The sequence below is a fragment of the Lemur catta genome, chromosome 8 (genome assembly GCF_020740605.2).
Source record: "Lemur catta isolate mLemCat1 chromosome 8, mLemCat1.pri, whole genome shotgun sequence".
Lineage (NCBI taxonomy): Eukaryota > Metazoa > Chordata > Mammalia > Primates > Lemuridae > Lemur > Lemur catta.
The window spans coordinates 48,289,979-48,309,818 of NC_059135.1; the positions used below are offsets into that span (position 1 = coordinate 48,289,979).

The 19,840-nt window shown below is 35.3% G+C and overlaps 1 protein-coding gene across 3 annotated transcripts in view; it reads left to right on the top strand.

Moving 5' to 3' along the window:
* Window positions 1-19,840, top strand: part of SESTD1 (SEC14 and spectrin domain containing 1) — a 93,174-nt gene that overhangs the window by 36,516 nt on the left and 36,818 nt on the right. For 2 of the 3 annotated variants that reach the window (XM_045559084.1, XM_045559083.1), the window contains exons 2-4: window positions 5,693-5,773; window positions 8,515-8,623; window positions 15,528-15,618. In XM_045559084.1, the coding sequence (XP_045415040.1) occupies window positions 5,719-5,773; window positions 8,515-8,623; window positions 15,528-15,618 (255 nt within the window). In that variant the 5' untranslated portion in view covers window positions 5,693-5,718. Of the gene's footprint in view, window positions 1-5,692; window positions 5,774-8,514; window positions 8,636-15,527; window positions 15,619-19,840 lie in introns of those variants that run through there. The other variant, XM_045559085.1, reaches the window with a different exon arrangement.

Below are 19,840 nucleotides of genomic sequence, written 5' to 3' on the forward strand. Positions count from 1 at the left end.
TAGTAGGTTCTTAGTATAAATTTGTTGAATGAGGGAAGAAATGAATGAATAAATATAAAGATAAATAAGGCTTGGTCTCTGCTCTTGGGGAAACAAGATAGTGACTTAATTACTGTTTGGTTGCCCTTTTTTCCTCTTTTTAACCCTCTAAAATCTTGGGAAAGATGATCAAACTAGAAGATGGATACAGATAACAGTGTAAACCTAGTTTCTCTGTATTTCTAGTTCTCAAAATTCATCATTCCTGTTTCAGGTAGGATTTATTTTGCACCTAGAAATGACACTTATTTTGGTGCTTCTTGCTTTTGGCTGAAGGTAACACACAGTCATGGTTGCATTTTCCTATGTATTTACCAGTCTCCAAGGCACTTCATCTGCTATAAACTCTGGCTTTTTGCCTCCTTTATATTTAATAAACTGTAACTTAAAATAGGTCCTGTTTTAAGTGACCGTTTGTGAAATATGACAAGTGTAGTGGTGTGTACTTATTTTTTTCTTTGTTAAGTATGCTGTGAATTCCTTAATTCTTCCATTTATTAGTCTGTTCTATTTGGCAAGTTTTTTTAAAATGTATATTTTCCTTGCTACTTTTCATTATTTCATGACAGGTAAATGTTCTTCATTGGCCTCATTCCTTGTTTGAAAATATAATCCACTCATATATGTTAAGGTTGAATAAGCCTTTTCTTGTGAGAAAGAAAGATCTTTATCTATCCCATTAGAGAAGAACATGAATTGATTCATTTGTGTTATTTAACATTTTATTGTAGAGATGGTGGTGGTTGGTTGTATTTTGCAAGATTTTCCCTTTATTTTGTGTATTTTTTATATTATTTGTTTTTAACTATTGTATGAGATGTTAAAATAACCAGAGAGAAGCAAATTCTTTTTTTTTTATGGCTGTACTAAAAACTTGAAAATTTAAAACAAATGACTTTTGAAACACTTAATTTGAAGTAGTGGTAGGTACAGTAATCATTTTTCACTACCCATCTCTTTTGTGACATCAGTGAAAGAGATTGATGCAAAGGGAACTCTAGAAGGGAGGAATAGATACAGGGTAAACATAATTATTTTTGTCTCTTGACTACTTTACATTTTATCTATCAGTTCATTTGATCTTGATTCACACACCCACAAACCTGTATTCCTCATTACTTTAAACTACTTTTTCAGGATATTTTTAACACAAAACAACAACAAAAATTTGTTGGATTAAAAAAATAAAGAATATTGTACCATGATGAAGTGGTCGTCTAAAGTAAAGGAAAGTTTGGATAAAGCACCTGTCCGTGAGGAGACAGTGATAAAATGGAAGATTGCTTCTGGATATCATAGTTTGCCAAAGTGAATCTAGACCAAGAGACTGAAATCATTTGCCTTTTCCCTTCAAGTACATAGAAGGTGAAAACACAGTGGTGAAAAAATAAACTTTAGCACTTGTTGGCATAAAATCAATAGTTTGACTTGCAATGCTTCAATATAGATTCTATTCCAAGGGTCACCTGCAGCTTTTGTTCTTTTATGCCTTGTGGGATCTTAGGGATTCCAGATGTTCTTATTCTTGGGTGCTGTTTAATTGGGTTTTACTGTGACAAGGGTTAAAACCTCAATGTATTGATGAGCTTCTTATTCAAAACAAATGGCAAAAGATTTTTTTTAAAAGGCTTAAGAGATGCAGTCTACTAAACTTGTTTTGCTGCTTATACCAATCAAATTTCTCTACTGAGTAAAAAAGTCTACTCTGGCTAACGTAAGCAGAAAAGGGATGTATTGGAAAGATGTTGTGTGATTTACAGAATTGATGAGAAGGATGGAAAAATAGGCTTAAAAAACAGGAAGGAATTAAAAACAGCTGAGAATTTGTGCTCATACCATCCATACCACAGGAAAAATCTCATTAGGAAGCCAGTTCTGTTTCTAAGACTGAGTTGTCTCTGCAACTGCATTACTCCTTCAAGGTTGAAATCCTTTGTGGGAGCATCCCATGGACAGCCTAGATCAGCCATTTTCTTGTTTGTAGCTTTCAGGGGTCCATGAGGTCTAACTCTTTTTTTATAATAATTCTTAGGTATTATTTGCCTTTTTTTTTTTTACTGTATTGACATTTGCACTGATGGTATAAAAGCATTGGTGGGCAAAAGTGCTGGTGCCATAGCATGAATCAAGCCAGTGGCATGTCTGTAGCTATATATAAATATATAGAAGAGATCATAGGGCAAGGTATCAGGGGAAGAGGGGTCTGAATCTTCCATGTCCTCTCTGGGTGTACCACCTTTCTTGTACCCCAATGTGCTCACCCATCCAGAAGCTCTCTGAATCTCCTTGTTTAGGGGTTTTTACAGAGACCTTATTATTAATATTAGGTTATTAAGTATGGAATATCCAGTTTCCTTAAGTACTGAGTTTGACAGTTGATATCTCTGGGATTTCACTTTGATACTTCTTGTCTTATTTTTTTATTGTGAAGGTACATCCTCAGTCTTTCAAATGCACAAATTTTGGCTTGTGATTATCTTTCAAACATTTTTTTAGAGCAATTTTTTGTGAAACCATGGATAAGCCAAAAATTTGTGTTATTTTTGAATATGAGTTCTGTCATGGAACCAATGCAGTGCAGACAGTTCGAAATATCAATGAAATGTTTGGGAAGGATGTGACTAATGAACGCACAGTATATCAATGGTTTGAGAAGTTCCATTTTGGTGATTTTAATCTTGAAAATGAGCCATGTAGGTGACCTGAGACCAAGGTGGATAATGATGCACTGAAAGCTGTAGTGAAAGCAAATCCATCTCAACCTATGCATGAATTAGCAGCAAGGCTTGACATTACTATTCCAATAATATTGGACCATTTGAAACAGATCGGCAAGGTAAAGAAGCTGGTACCACATAAATTAAATGAGCATCAGAATAGAAATCATCTCGAAGCTTGCCTTTCTTTGCTGTCATGACATAAAGGTGAACCATTTCTACACCATATTGTTACATATGATGAAAAATGGATTCTTTTTGACAATTGCAAGCGTTCAGCATGATGGTTGGATAAAGAAGAAATGCTGAAACACATTCCAAAACTGAATATTCATCAAACAAAGCTGATGGTGTCTGTTTGGTGGTCCAGCACTGGTATTATCCACAACAGCTTCATGAAACATGGTCAGTCGATTACAACAGATGTCTACGGCATCCGAATGGGTGAAATGATGAGGATGCTTGTGATTAAGCAGCCGAGATTGGTCAGCAGAGACAGACCAATCCTCTTGCAAGACCACATGTCGCAAAAACCAATGCTGCTCAAACTACAGAACCTGGACTTGAAAACTCTCTGCATACACCATATTCACCAGACCTTGCACCAACTGACCACCACTTCTTCCAGGCTTTAGAACACTTCAGGCAAGGAAAAATATTCACTTCTCAACAAGCTCTGTAAAACTCTTTTCATAATTTCATTGCCACACGCTCTCCAGGCTTCTTCACTGCTGGCATAAACAAGCTACTGTTAAGATGGCAAAACTGTGTCAGAAGTTTAGGCATGCACATTGATTAATTGTACTGCTTATTTGAGATATAATAAACTAAACTTATGATTCGAAATCAGACATTTCATATTTAGTGACCTAATATACAGGCATGATTGACAAAATCATTGGTCATTGGACAGTCTCCAGCCTCTCTCCCCTCTCCAGAGTTTGGGGTAGGGGGCTGACCTTCTAATCAAAGTTTGATCTTTCTGGCAACTAGCCCCATCCTGAGGTTACCTAGAAGCCCCACTGTAAGTCACCACATTAGCATAAACTTAGGTGTGATGAGAGGGGATTCATTACAAGTAACACATTTCCTATCACCCAGGAAATTCTAAGGATTTTAGGGGCGCTGTACCAGGAACCCAGAACAAAAGCCAAATATATGTTCTTATTATGCCACATGTATGTTCTAGATATTTTTATTTTGCATATAGTCTATAGCTTCATCTTGTTTAATTGGCCAGATGTCACTGGATATTTTCAGAGTCATTTATTGGTAAGCTTAAGTTAAAAGAAAAACTTAAGACAAATTTGACAGAGTTTAATTAAGCAAAGCACTATTTGTAAATCAGGCAGCCTCCAGTACTAGAATAGGTTCAGAGTGACTCCAGGGCTGCCACATGGTCAGGTAAAATTTACGGACAGAAACGGGAAAGTGACATACAGAAAATGAAAGTGAGCCCGCTATAACCTCAAATTCCTGGGTTCAAGTTATCCTCCTGCCTCAGCCTCCCTAATAGCTAGGACTATAGGCACATGCCACCACACCCAGCTAAGTATTAGTAGTAGTAGTAGTAGTAGTAGTAGTAGTAGTAGTAGTAGTAGTAGTAGAGGTGGGGTGTTACTGTATTGCCCAGGCTGGTCTTGAACTCCTGTCCTCAAGCAATCCTACCGCCTTGGCCTCCTAAAGTACCTGGGATTAGAGGCATGAGCCACCATGCCAAGCCAATATCTGGGATTTTTTTTAAAAAAAGACTAGATTGTTTTTGCTGGGTAGGGCTATGACTTGAGTTTTTAGCCCCAGCCCGAAATGGGATAGGTTCATAGCAGGTGTTTGTTGAATAAGTAATATATTTTCATATAAAGAGTCATATTTTCTGCTGTGCTGGAAAATTGTTTCCAAGAGAGTGAGCTTTCACTAAATACAATAAAATTTCATAAGGCATGGCAAGAAACTGCCCTATGTTGTGATGGTGGGTAGATGGGACAGGGAAGAAGGGATAAAATGTGTTGGAGAATACTCTGTCAGACATGAAACTAAATATAAGAGGATGATATAATTGAACCTTTGAATTGGTTATTTTGTTTTATTTTAAAGGTCCTAATCTTCTCAAAATCCTGTTTTGGGAGTATCCTGGGCCGGCCAAGCCTCTGAGTGCCTGCCTGACAAACCCCTCATTTAAGAGAAACTGTCCTGCCCTTAGCCCTTGCTGTAAGCTCTTGCTGGCTGTGGCCAAATAGACCCTGGAAAACTGAACCAAGAAGAGTGAATTGTGGCTTAGTATAAAAAGATGAACTGGGCTAATAGGATTTTTTCCCTGGAGAATTTAAAACTGTAAAATGTGGCTAGGTGGAGACAACAGTGGGGGCAAAAATTGAAACAGTGTATTAGGAAATATCTTGAGGTAAACAGGAGAACAACGTGCTATGGGGAAGCAAAAATATGAGATATCAGAGAAAGCCATTTAATAATGGAGTGGAAAGAATAAGATATTTGGAATTAAGCTGTGTATTAAATAATAAGGAAAGCAATTGCAGATTGATTGCCTTTTTGATTGATTAATTGATTAATTCCTGTATGCAACACATTATGTATTGAGTTACTGCTATGTACCAGGCAGTGTTCTAGCCCAAGAGTATTGCTCTGAAAAATAATTAAACCAGTGATTCTCCACTAGCTGCGATTATGCCTACCAGAGGACATTTGACAACGAAACTTTGGTTGTCACACTGGGTAGGAGAAGTGTTATTGGTATTTAGTGGGTAGAGACCAGGGATACTTCTGACTATTCTACAATGCACAGGATAACTCTCTTCAAAAAGAATTATCTGGCTCAAAATGTCAATAGATCCGAGGTTGAGAAACCCTGGGATAAACCGTCATAATTATGTGTTTCAGAATAATTGTGTAGTTGACATTTTAAATATCTGTGTTTTCAGAAAAAAAGGAAGTTCACTGGAGTAAAATGGAGGCCTCAGTAATATTACCCATTCTGAAGAAGAAACTAGCCTTCCTTTCAGGTATGTGTTCTTCTTAAAATTAGAAGTGTTTGATATATAAACTTATTTAAACTTTTCTTTGGTAAGTTTGACAGGAATACATTTTATTTTTTTCTGAAAGTTTAATAGGTATTTCTGAGACATCTTTTAATCAGAACTGATTGTTGTATGAGCTAACCGTGTCTCTCCTGGTTCTTGGCAGGCCAACTTTTATTCTGTTCTGTAATTTGATTAAAATGGCCTCTTCAAAGCAGATGTCATTATGTCTCACTTCTTAGACAGACATGTAAAAATTAATAATTGATTAAGTGGCATCTAAATAATTGTTTCTGAACTGTAGAGTAATTGTCTTTATGATATCCTATCTCCTAGCTTTTGTCTTCCATTTTCCAGTGACAAAGTTTCAGCACACTACAGGAGTTATAAAATACCAATAATGCTCTTTTCAGTTTTTGCTGTTCAAAATTGTTCATACGGCCTTGAATTTACCTTGAGTTATTAATATTAACCCAAAGTCTATGTCAGCTGAGTCACGGAGAAGCTATGAGATACTTTACTAGTGTGGGAGCAGTGGTGTGGGATGTGGGTGTACTGGTCTCCTGGATCACTGCAGTGATCTGGCATTTGGATCATTCTAAAGCACATGTTTAGAATACTGTGGCCCTGCCAATGTAGGGTTATTTCTGCTGTATTACCTTGCCTTCTCTTTCTTTCCTCTTTAGGTCTTGTCATAATTATCTTGGTAATACTAATATCTTTTTTTCAAAGTATATTGTATTTCTCTCTAAATTGGCATGTTTTCCTAATGTAGATTATAAAGGGCAAAATAAGAGATTGAATTCCACTAGTATTGTTGTTTCCTTATTTGATATGTATTTTCTTTTTCTTTTTAACTTCTCCCTTCATTGGTTGATATTTGTATTTTCTCCATTCTTTTCTAATATGAATGGTATTGTAAATGTTCTTATTTGTAGCTTTGTGCATTTTGTATAAGTTCAGTAGTATAAATTCTTAAAAATGAAAGTGTTAAATATACATTTAAATTTGTCTTAGATTTTGTCAGATTGCCCTCCAAAAAGATTGTTTCAATTTCTGTTTCCCCAGCAGTGTATGAAAATGCCTGTTTTCCCACACTGTTGACAACAGTGGAATAATCTTATCACAGACATTTTTGCATCCTGTGACACTTGTCTCTGGGCAGCATTTGACCCTGTCGACCATACCTGTTTTGAAAGTCTTTTTCCTCTTGGCTTATGCCCCTCTTGTATTTTTACACTGCTGATTATTTTGTCCCTTAGTGAAAGCTGATGGCGTGGAGTTAAATCTAGTCCTGAATGTTAAAGCTGTCCTATACAGACAATTTACAGTGGGTGAGAGTGTTAACCTTTTTGTAGGTTTGGTTTAATGCATACATAAAGCTTAGCAATTTTGAGGAGTAAATAAAAGACCACTTAGCCCACCCTTTTTAACTTCCTCTCTTGACTTTTGAATATTTAAGCCAGTACTTTTCAAACTTTTTTTAATGATAAAATCTTTTCAAACCAACAGAATTGCTCAGGGGATACAATCTAAAAACTACTTGTGTTAATCCATTCTTTTTTTAAAAAAATAAGCTTTTATTCTAAACCAGAAAATATGCAGCTGAAGTCATTATTGATTATTAAGTCGAACCATCTGAAATTGCCATTTACTAATGTTAAACAAGGTGGTTCAATAGTAGTAATTTGTATGGTTGACCTAATGAGTGACAGAAATTCATTTATGATTGGCATGTCATGAATTGCATTCATGTCACTAACAGGAATCTTTTTCTTCATTTCATACCTTTCTGTTTTTAGTGATAGATTTCTAGAAATCACGTAGAATTATTTCCTTCAGTATTTGCTGTTTATGGCTTCTAGAATTGCCATAAAATGTCAGTTGGGTCAGAAGATGGGTGCTTCAGTATGAAAGTCAAGCATATCAGGAGCTTTCAAAGATGCCATGTGTGTATAAAAGGTCCTAAAAGTTATATTTTAACACTTAAGACAAACTGAACATACATGAAATGTAAGTGTGTTCCACTACCTGGCTTTCAGGCTTCAGTATCTCGGACCCATGCACTCTTCTCAGCTGGGCAGGGCTTTTTCTCTGTTGCCTTACGAACAATATGTGCCTATCTGACCTTTGTGAATTAACTCAGGTTATTCCTCTTCACGGAATGCTCTTTTGAATTGGTTTACAAATTCCACCCCGTTTTTCTTAAGATTTAACCTTTCAATGAAACTTTTCATATTTATTGAAGCTCTTACCATTTTCTAAATCTCTTTTTATAATATTTCATAATATATGTTATACAATGCAGCTTAGTAAATAAACTGTCCTATTTCATACTATTATTTCTTATGACTGAAATCTTTTCTTCCTAGGTTAATTGGAAATTTATTTTACTTGCAAATGCTTATTGTGCTAGGCACACAATAGATGTTTGATGAGTTGATTACAATATGAAGCAGACTAAATGGAGAAAAATTAAATAAAATGATAATTGTTACATTTGGGTGAAGATTTCATGAGTGAAGTTTTTTCCTTTATTTTTTCTAAATTTTCTATAATTTTGCCATATACTATAAATATTTACAATATAAAACTAGCCGTTAGATATTTTAAAAATTCTGTCTGAAACTTGCAATTGTTTTAGTAACATTGGATTCAGTATATATTATTTAGATAATGCCTTAGTATCTACTACATGTTAAATTTATATCTTTTTTCTTTAATAGGAGGAAAGGACAGACGAAGTGGCCTCATTCTGACAATTCCATTATGCCTTGAACAAACAAATATGGATGAGCTGAGCGTCACCTTAGACTACCTCCTCAGCATTCCAAGGTGACTCTAAAGGTGTCTTTTCTTAAATCTTAATATGTTTTCATTCACTTACTAATGATTTCTGCTATTGCTGAAGTATACTTTGCTGTCTTATCTGCTTTTATTAGCAATGAAATTATAATTAAAAATACTATTAGTAGAATCAATGACTTGTGACACCATCACAGGTTAAATACTTATATTATGCTTTTGCACACTTAATGATACACAGATTTCCAAAGTGTATGTACTGTCAACTTCTAGGAACACGATGATGAAGCATCTATATATCATGGGGCTTTAGAAAAACTAGAGAAGTTAATTCAGTAGAATCATCTTTTATTTAGGTAACTATTGAACTATGTTATAATATAAATATAATATAAATACATCTGCAGGTTTTAATGAGTTAATAAAGACTATTAGGAGTTTTAAAATGTTTTTATTAAAAAAATAATAATACAAAAAGTTGCTCAAGTCTACCTATCACTTCAACAACAAAAACAGAAAAGCTTCCTCCCCAACTTCCTGTCCCATAATTGATTATCTGGGAGCTGAAGTGTGACTGTATGTTAGAATCATCTGGAGAATTTTTTCAAAATTCTAATGCCTGCGTTTTCACTTTTAGAGATTCTGATCTAGTTGTTCTTGGGAAGCCTGCTCATCATATTTTTTTAAATCTTTTAAGCTTCCCATATAATTCTAATGTGCATCCAGATTTGCAAACCACTACAATAAAGCATTAGAATGAGGGCAGGGGTGTGTGTGTGTGTGTTTGGATATGTTTGTAAAATGTAGAGGTAGAAAAATGAATAAAACTATCTCATATAATGCTCTTAAGCTATAGCTAGTGAATTTATTCTGTTTAGTCAGAGTAAACAATTCTTTGTATTTTTCCCTATATTTGCATTTTATTGATACAATAGTTTATTTCATTTTAAACCATTCATTTGCAGAACAAGGAGACTATGACTATAACACCCTTAATTCATTAAATATTCATATTCATTGGACATATTCATTGAATATGAATATAACCCTTAATTGATCATTTATTTGTCTTTGTAGACTTTGGAAGGGTCAGTGTAGAGAGTAAGAGTGTAACTGGGATGGTTCTACTATACTTTTATTTTTTTTATGGGACAAACTTCCCAAAAAGTTTGAACTATTGCCTTCCGTTTTCTTCCTCAATAAATGCGCTTATAGCAAATGGAGACATAATGGCATTGACCTTAGAGTTACTTCAGATCACTATAGTTAAGTGCTCTGAACATGCCTTATGCTGTTGATGAGTGACTTTTTAATATTCATTTCATTTATTCCACAAATATGTATTGAAAATTTATAATGTGCCATTTAAAATGTGACAGCTGCATCAGTGTTTCTTGTCTTTGCCATTGTTTTTTCTATTATCTCTGTTCTCTTTTCTTACGCTTAAGTTCACATATACGGATGGCCAGTGTCATCAACCAATAGCCAAGTTAGTTTCTATATCCCCATTCTTTTCCTGATTTGCACCCAAGTACAAGACTAATTTCCCCAAAACAGCAGTTCCATCATCCTTCTCAGTTTCCTCTGACCTTCTCTTCTCCTTTCTACACAATGAATTCAGTTCAGTAGCTATTTCTTTTGCTTATACCACGTACAGACACTGTATATCATGCCCTGTATAGACAAGAGAGACCAGGTCTTTGCTTTCAAGGACATTCTTTTAGCCTTCTTAACTGCTATGCCAAGGCCTTCTGTGATTTGACTCACCTTTTTCAGTTAATGTATCTTGAGCACCTACCATGCAAGACACTCAGTTTTAAGTACCTCTACTAATTAAATCTTCAAAATAAATTGATACGATAGATACTGTTATTATCTCCATTTCCTAGATGAAAAAGGCAAGGCAGAGAAGTTAAAAAACTTTCCCAGACTAGTAAGTGCTACCTTTGTTCATAATTTTCCTGCTCTCTGTCTGTCCTTTTACTTTAAGTTTCATTAGCTCCTTTATATAGGTACTTCCCAGATTCCTCTGTCTGTTCTCTAAACTTATAGCACTTGCTGTTTCTGACTCAATAGGCATTTAATCATGATGTGCTTTATGATAATTCTTGAATTTTTATATTTATTATTTAAGTCTTACATGTTTTTAAGATTCTAAAGGTTTATGTTGTTTCCCTAATGACATTAAATGAGATAATGTCTGTGAATATAAAGTAGACACTAATTAAAATACTTTTCTGCCCACCTTTCCACCTTACAGAAAGACTCTAAGCTCCTTGAGGAGAGAAACTGTGTCTTACTATTTGTATTTTCATAGCCCAGGGCAGTACCTTATACTTCATCAATGATCAGTAGTCAATAGGTATGGATTTCTGCCCTTACTGAATTTTAATGCTTGTTTCTTCAGAGCTCTGTGCACTCAAATATGAGCTTACAGGACCTGGTAACTCACCATTCTCAGAGCATCTCACATTTTGTTAGAAAATCAAATAAACATGAGCAGAAGTTGTCTGCCCAGTAGAAATTGTTTTGGTGCGTAAAACATTTATCTGGGTTGGTTTTGCCTTCCTTTTAGAACTTTAAATTCAAAATGGACCTCGGACTTTACTTATCTATGATAGTGATTGAGAGAGAGATATGGAAAAATAGCTCATATTTAAGGAAATAATAGGTAACATTAGTTATTTAATTCTCATAACATCCCTATGAGATGAGTACTATCATCTTCATCCCCATCTTACATGTGAGGGAACTGGAGCATAGGAAGAGTGGACAGTTTGGGTATCTTGACCAAGAGCATGTGGCAAACCAGGGTTAGGGAAGGAATTTGAACCTGGCCATCTGACTCCAATTCTGTATTTCCGATCACTGTGCTATAGCTACCTGTTGAAATCACAATGCCATAGCTATTGGCAGCCTCTAGTAAATTTACATAAAACCTGGATTTATCACAACTGATAATTGACATATGAAAATGACTATGAATATAGTAAAATATTATAAAAGAAATCTTATAAAAGAATTTCTTTTAAAAGAAATCTTGAAAATTTTCTTATTCTAATATTTTCTTTGAACAGTATAATTAGTATACCTTTAAAATTATAGTATTTTCTAGCTTAAAGGGAAGTTATTGATCATCCAGTTATAGAATCATGGAAAACCACCCTAGCCGTATTTAAATCCTCTTTAGAGAAATGCTGCCAAGTACTTGCACAGATTATTCTTGATTAGGCAATGTTGAAGGTATCTTTCCATTTTTCTCAAGTTTTGATTTATTTTTAATTTAAGTTTTTGTTTTAAGTCTTTATGGTATAGAAGAAACATCTGAATGAAGAGATTTAATGACTTGTCAAATGTCACACAGACATGAAGGTCCTAAGTCTCAGTCACACAATAAATATGTGAGAGCCTACAATGAACTCCTCAGTGTTCTAGGCACTGAGCACATAGGTAAACAAAGCAGATCTAGTCCCTCTTCTCATGGACCTTATACCCTAATGGTCACACAAGCAAATACTACAAGTGAGCACACAGTATGTTGGATATTCACGAGTGCTGTGCAAAGCTTGAAAAGAGTCAGGAGAATGATGGAGTAGGAAAAGGGTATGTGGTGATATTTTACAAAATGATAAGATAACATTTTACCAGAGATGATTGAAACTCATTTCACTTATCTGTGGAGCAGGCCCCACAGATAAGTGATGAAAGGGCATTCAAGACGGAGGGAGCAGTAAGTGCAAAGGCCCTGAGGCAGGAGCAGGTTCTAGCATGTTGTGGGAACAGCAAGGAGCCTAGTGTAGCTGGAGCAGTTTGAGAGATGAGCAGAGTGCCAGGAGGGTGGTCAGGAAGGGTGGCTGGAGTGAAATCACAGAGGACTATGTTGGCCATGGTAAGGGCTTTAATTCTGAAAAAGAAGGAAAGCCGTTGTCATGTTCTGAGGAGTGATATGATGTGTGTCATCTAATATTTTTATAGACCCTCAGTATTTAAGGCTCTGTTCTAGAAACTGCCAAGATTTTAATAAGATAATATTCTTGCTTTCTGGGAACATGACATCTAATGAAGATAAATTGTAAACAAGTAATTACAATAAAAACATAAGTGAAATTAGTTCTATTATGTAAGTATAAGCAGTGCTCTATGAGTGGAGGAGGAGTCCTCAGCTGTAATCAGAGAAATGAGTGAAGAGCTGCAGGATACTGACTGCAGGAAATCAATGACAGTCCCTTTCTATGTGAAAAGTGAGTGAGCTTGTTAAGCAGCCTCACCTCTTTCACACAGCTGTTCTAACTCAGCCTCATCACCCTTGAAAGGCTCTAATGGAGTAGGAACAAGGAGGCAGGGTCTTAGATTTGTTTGTTTGTTTGTTTCTGTTATTAAAATATAATTATAAACATGTTAACAGTAGTATAGGAATTTATTGATAATAGCACTTTAGTTCTTAAATATGCCCTTTATAAAGAGCACAACATGCTTCTAAATTAAGTATGTTGTTGTTCAAAGCAGTTTAAACCATCCTTCTGCTTTTAGGAATGAAGTAAAAAAAAACCCAAAACTAATCTCTTTCAGGGACCTGAAAAACTATTTGGTATTGCAATTTTGAAATAGTTATCTTTGCATCGTGTGTATTTTCATTGTCTAGCTTAGTAAAATGTGAGAAAGTTATGACTAAGGGTGTCTTTAAATACTCTACAAGATAAATTTAGAATATTTTATGGCTTTTAAGATCTTTACAGATGGTATTTGCAAACTTCGTTACTTTATTAATCTTAATGTACAGATTAATTTATACTATACTTTGAAATATAACTGTTGTTTGTGTAAAACTTATTTAACAAAATGGTTGTATAATCTGTATCTCAGAGATGTGGATGCTGATGACAAGAGAGTACCAAGTTATGGGAATGGTACACTCTTCTTGGTGGGAGAGCCCTCCCCTGGATAGCTCTGTGTCTCAGTTCTCCTTCCTGCAAACTCCCACCATGCACTGGTAGAGTCCCTGAGCTGCTGCCACTTCTCCAAAGACAGTCAGCTACCCTGCCTAGGCTGATCTCTCTTGGGCTTATATCTTAAGCCAGGGCAGTCTTTCTAGATGCCTTGTTGGTGGGGAACTCCAAGAATTCCCTCATTACCTGAGCCCACAGATTGTGATTAGCTGTCAAGTTTGATTCCCTTTCCAAATCTTTATTTGCTTTTGCTAACTTAGAAGTGATCATTATATTGCCTCACCTTTTTTTCACCAAAGAATACTTAATGAATCCCTTATTTTGTAATGCAAATCCAAAAATAGAGTACTTAAGTTACTTTTTAGTGAGATAAAATTCACATATCATAAAAATCACCCTTTAAAAGTATACAATTCAGTGCTTTTTTGTATATTCATGGAGTTGAATATAATCACACTAATTCTAAAACATTTTCGTCAGCCCAAAAGAAACCTATGTTGATGTCACTCCCCGTTCTCTCATCCCTACAACCCCTCTCAACTACTAATCTGCTTGTGGATTTTCCTATTCTGGGCATTTTATATAAATGGAATCATACAATATATGTCCTTTTGTGTCTACTTCTTTTATTTAGCATCATGTTTTCAAGGTTCAGCCATGTTGTAGCATGTGCCAGTACTTCATTCTTTCTTATGGCTGAATGTTTTTCATTGTGTGGCTGAACCACATTTTGTTTTTCTGTTCATCAGCTGATGGGTGTTTAGATTGTTTCTACTCTTTGGCTTTTGTGAATTATGCTGCTGTGAACATTTATGTGCAAGTTTTTGTGTGTATTTATGCTTCAGTTTGCTCACTTCTTGAATAGTTTTTCATTTACTTTGGAAGCTCAGCTTCTGTCCTTGCCTATCATCATCATTTTCCTGATCTCACTGTTTCTCAGTAGAACTGGACATGACTTTCCCAAGAGCCCTTTTGGAGGTGATGTGACTACTTAGAGGGATTAGGGAGGACTAGTAAAATCCCCTGGACTGTTGTTGGATTTAAATCCCAGGAAAAGTCTCCTATTTACCTCTGCTATAATGTATGTAGTTGTGAAACCTTCGGGTGGAGACAGCTTTCACTACCAAATCCTGGCTCTGCTAAGCAAAGCTGCATTTCCTTCCACTGTAGTGGAAAGGGGACAATTGGGATCCTTACATTAAGTTGATAAGTGAAATAGTAATAGTAATAATGATAGCTATGTAAAGTTTGGTCTTTAGGTCGGAGTTTTTCTCTTCAGAAGTTGTTGTATATTACTGAGGTAGACTTCTGGGACATATTTAGTAAATACTTGAATAATTGAATATAACATAGGAATATCACATTCTCTAACACTCAAGATAATATTTTGCGGCCAAGTAAGTGACTGAGAATGCAAAAGTGAGAGCAGAGGTAGATTAGACATGATCTCTTCAGCTTTGAATCGTTATGTACAGCAGGTGCTACCTTATCTCATTAAAAAGAGTACGAAGAAGCCCATTTTCAATGGTTTAATAATGGTTTATTTTCTACGTATTTTGAACTATCAATTCACAAATCTAATGCTTCTGGCAGTAAGGAGAGACAAGTACATAACACACTCAGCATCATTAATTACCTACTTCCCTGTGATCCCATTTTATAGATGAAGTAACTGAGAAGCTAGTAGGCCTGACTGTTGCTTTGGTTCCTTCACTTTCTAAGACATTTACTTTCTATGCTTCTAGAGTAATTTTCTTGCCATATTAGCTTGTAAATTGTTAACATTTCCTGAAGTGAGAAAAATAAATTGCTTGAGAAAATGAGAGAATACTCTGAAGAATTTTTTAAATTTACTAACAATGTAAACCAAACCATGTGAGATTAATTCTGTTCTGTATATGGTTACGCTTTAAACCTTCTTCCTTTAGAATTATGAAGAATAAAGTCTGGAGCTTGTCTTAATACTTCGTAATTTTGTTTTGTTTTAGTGAAAAGTGTAAGGCTAGAGGATTCACCGTGATCGTGGATGGCAGGAAATCACAGTGGAATGTGGTAAAAACAGTAGTCTTAATGCTGCAGGTAATTTTATTTTTGTCTGTCAGGAAATGGTTTTTATTTTACAGCAACATCATGGTGAAAATGGCAAATGCATTTCATTTATTGAACTATGTCAGGCCTCTCAGCAGTGACTGAATTCTGAAAATGCAGGTATCACTATGCGATTGTTCAATTTTTATAGGTTTGAATTTAAGTAATGAGATAAATCTCAACAGTATTCTAAAGGTTTGTCATTAATTGAAAATAATACATTTTAAGTAATTTAGGCAAAGAGGTCAATGATTTTAAAAGTGTGGGTGTAGACATTATCAGACTCATCTGGGAGCTTTTGCACTGTGTGGTGTCTGTACCATTCTCCCCCCAGCACCCCATTTTGTTGCTATAGGTAGGTAGCAAGATTGAGTAAGTTTAGTTTGAGGAAGTTTGTCAGGTGATTCTGGTATGTCTTTCTCTTCTAGTCCCCTATTGCCTCCACAAAACATCAGTATTTATGATGTTCTTATCATTTATTTATAACCCAGAAGAAATTTACTTAACAGCTATGTCCTCGGGGATTTTAGCAGTTCACAGTTAGCATTTAATGAACACCTGTGATTGCAAAGTCCTTGAGCTCTGATGCCACTCTTTCGTTTTATATTTCCTTGTATTCCTCAAAGAATGTTTCTGTGCTCCCTGGCATGTAATAGATGCCCAGTGAACATTTGTTGATTTATTTTTAGGGTATTGAAGATATTATGATTTGAAATGGAAAAATAAAATATTTGAGTGATTGGAGGGACAATTCTCATGCACCTGGCTTTCCTTAGAAGGGCTTCTAGGGAAGGTAAAATTTAGGTTTTAATAAAAAGAGTTTATCTGATTTAAATGAAAGGAAATGAAAAGGGCATTCCTGGTGGGGACTCTTAGTTATAGCTCAAAAATGAAGCAAGTACAATGAAAGGAGTTGATGGCAGGCCAGTTTGGGGGAAATATAGGTTGACAGTAACATGGGATAGTGAACATTCAGTTAGGTGAATTCAGTGATATTAAAAGAAAGATCAAGAATTTTAAATGAATTTGAGAAATATAATTGGCAGCTGCTTTAGGGTTCTACAGAAAGAAATGTAATTTAAAAATTTAAATTATAACTAGGGAGAATGATTCTTAATGTTTTATCATTTATATATGATAATTGGGAAAAAGGACTTTGAGGGGTGGGAACTAAGTGCTAGTTTTAGTTTTTAGTTTTAGTGCTTAATATGGTTCAGATACTGTGCAAAGTAAGCTTGCTATATAAATTCGCTCATTTAATTTTAGTCTCACAACCTTGCACATCAGGTCTGTTACCCCAAAGTTCAACTGAGGTGCCAGGATTTTAGATAATTTAAAATTGGAACTTGGCACAACTTAAGCCCCAGGCCTTGGCGTCATCCATTACAAGGTGTGTATTTACCAGTGACTTGTATTTGAGGTGGTCCCCAAATTATCTAGCCATTGCCTCATTCTTCTTAAATGTTTGACCTAAACTTTCTGTACTGGAATCACTCTAATATGTTAGAAAGAACATAGGCTCGGAAGGATCAGTTTTTAAGGGAGCACAAATTGGCATCCCATAATAACTTTTTCTTTCAAAAAATGTTTCCAGGACTTTTATATTCCAAATCCTGAAGATTAACTCTTCTCTGTGAAAGTTGTTAAAATAACTATTGGGTGAAGAGTCCATTAATTATGACCTTGTGTTCTTCCTTTCATCCTGTCACTCAACTGTGTCACAGATGAGCTGTTGGGACTTGCTGTTTGAACTGGACTTTGATCAATGGCAGTTTTGAAGAACAGTCAATGGATGATTTAATCCCCTCTTGCGATTTCTTTTCTGATAGGTATTTTAACAACTTTTGGATATATTAATAGTTAACATTTTCAGAAGTTGCAGTGGCCTGTCTATTCCTAGTCAGACAATTTCTACATATGAAGTCATTCATTGCTTTTATCTCAAAAGGGACTGATGTCAGCTGTTTGGGAGCCCAGATGTCAGTACTGGCTCTGCCTATAACTTGTGTTCTCTAAAATGAGGGGCTTGGTTTGTCTTGTTTATCCCAGCTTTCATATTCAGTGATTTTCAAATAATAATCTTATACAAGGCAATATGTGAATAAACTTCAAATCTACCTTGAATTTTCTAGCCCCTCTAATAAAAGCTTTGAAAACATTGAATTAATTTTAGTTACCTTAGTCATAGCCCAATCATTGTAGGGGGAACTAGATTTCTAACGTGCCCAATGACATGTTTACAGCAAAAGGTTTTCTGTTTTCTCCTTAAAAAAATGATTATTCAGTGCTGTTGTTTATAGTCTAGTATAGAGGTTGGGCCCTTGAGTTTATAAATAAAGTTTTATTAGAACTCAACCAGGACCACTCTTTTATATATTGTCTATGGCTGATTTCACACTACCTCAACAGAGTTGAATAGTTGGTCAAGAGACTTTATGGCTGCAAAGTCCAAAGTATTTATTGTTAGGACCTTTGAGAAAGAATTTACCAACTCCTGGTCCTAGAACATATGAATTAGTGTGATAGAACTTCAGAATCAAACAGACCTGATTTCTATTCTAGCTTCATGACTTTTTAACTCTGTTACCTTAGACAAGTTACTTTAGTTCTCTGAAGCTCATATTACTATTCTGTCAAATTGGGAGAGTGGGATCTGCTTGTTAATGAGGATTTTATTCAACAGTTTTTTACAGAGTGTGTTTTATATGTTAGACACTATCATAGGCACTGGAAATACAGGGGTGACATGATAGATAAGATACCTGCCATTGGGAAGCTTAAATTCTGCTTGAGGGGTCAGACAGTAAGCAATTAAGCAAATTAATAAATAATGTACTGTCAGATGGTGATAAATACCATGAAGAAAAATGCAGCAGTAAAAGGAAATTGAGTCAGATGGTGCCACTTTAGATAGGGTAGACTTGGAAGGCCTCTCTGAAGAGGGAATATTTGAATAGAATCTGAAATAAACTGAGGGAGCACTCCTAGGTATAAGGCAAAGGATGTTTCAGATGGAGGAAATGGCATGGGTAAGGACCTGGGGTGGGGACAGACTTATCATATTCCAGGAGCAGTGAGAAGGTCAGCGTGGCTATGGTAGAGGAGTAAGCTAGGAGGGGCGAGGCATGTGGGGTGAGATCTGAGAGGTCAACAGGGACCTTGTAGGCCTTGTTAGGGAGTTTGAATTTCATTCTAAGCATGAGACAATGTCAAGCAGGGAGGCCTGTTACGAGGATATTTTAGAAAGCTAGCTAGTTGGGGCATATTAGCAATGCAGGTGGTAGAAATGGTTAGATTTAAAGTATATTTTGAAGTTAGACTCTATGAGACTTGTTGATAAAATATATATGGAATACTTATTAATTCAATAAATGTTAATTTCCATTCTTCTTTAGGTAATATGAATAACTACATCTAGTAATTGTGAAGTTGTATTTGTCAAAGATTAGCTCTGTCTTCTTCAAGTTAATAATCATGAGAAAATTTTATGAGAAAATTGATTTTACATCTTTTGAAGAAATTCTCCAAGATGATTGTGCTAGAAATTTTTTTCTCATATCATAGAAAAATCAAATTTAGTAATTTCTCAACCAAAAATTAAATCTTACCATTTAATCTAAATATATTCCTAGTACGTAGGTTCAATAAAATTATGTACTTTGTTTATTTTTTATTTTTTTGAGACAAAGTCTTGCTCTGTTGCTGGGGCTAGAATGCAGTGGTGTCATCATCGCTCACTGCAACTTTCAACTCTTGGGCTCAAGTGATCCTCTTACCTCAGCCTCTGAAGTAGCTAGGACTACAGGTGTGCACCACCAAACCTGGCTAATTTTTAAAATTAAAAAAAAAAAATTATAGAAACGAGGTCTTGCTGTGTTGCTAAGGCTAGTCTCAAATTCCTGGCCTCAAGTGCTCCACCCACCTCAGCTTCCCAAGGTGCTAGGATTACAGGTATGAGCCATTGCACCCAGCCTGTACTTTATACATTGATGTAAAATGATTCACATGTACTGGCTGTGTTGTATTATGTGAAATCTTTTTCCGAATCAACTTTTCTTTCAAGTACTTCTTTATTGCTATGTATCTTTCAAAGATTGGAGAATTTCTTCTACTTTATTTTAATTATTTTCTAAAGGTCTCTTAGCCTAATCATGAATATCTAGTAATTTATAAATTTAGTAAATTGTTCATTTTACATGTGTAATTTGTAATT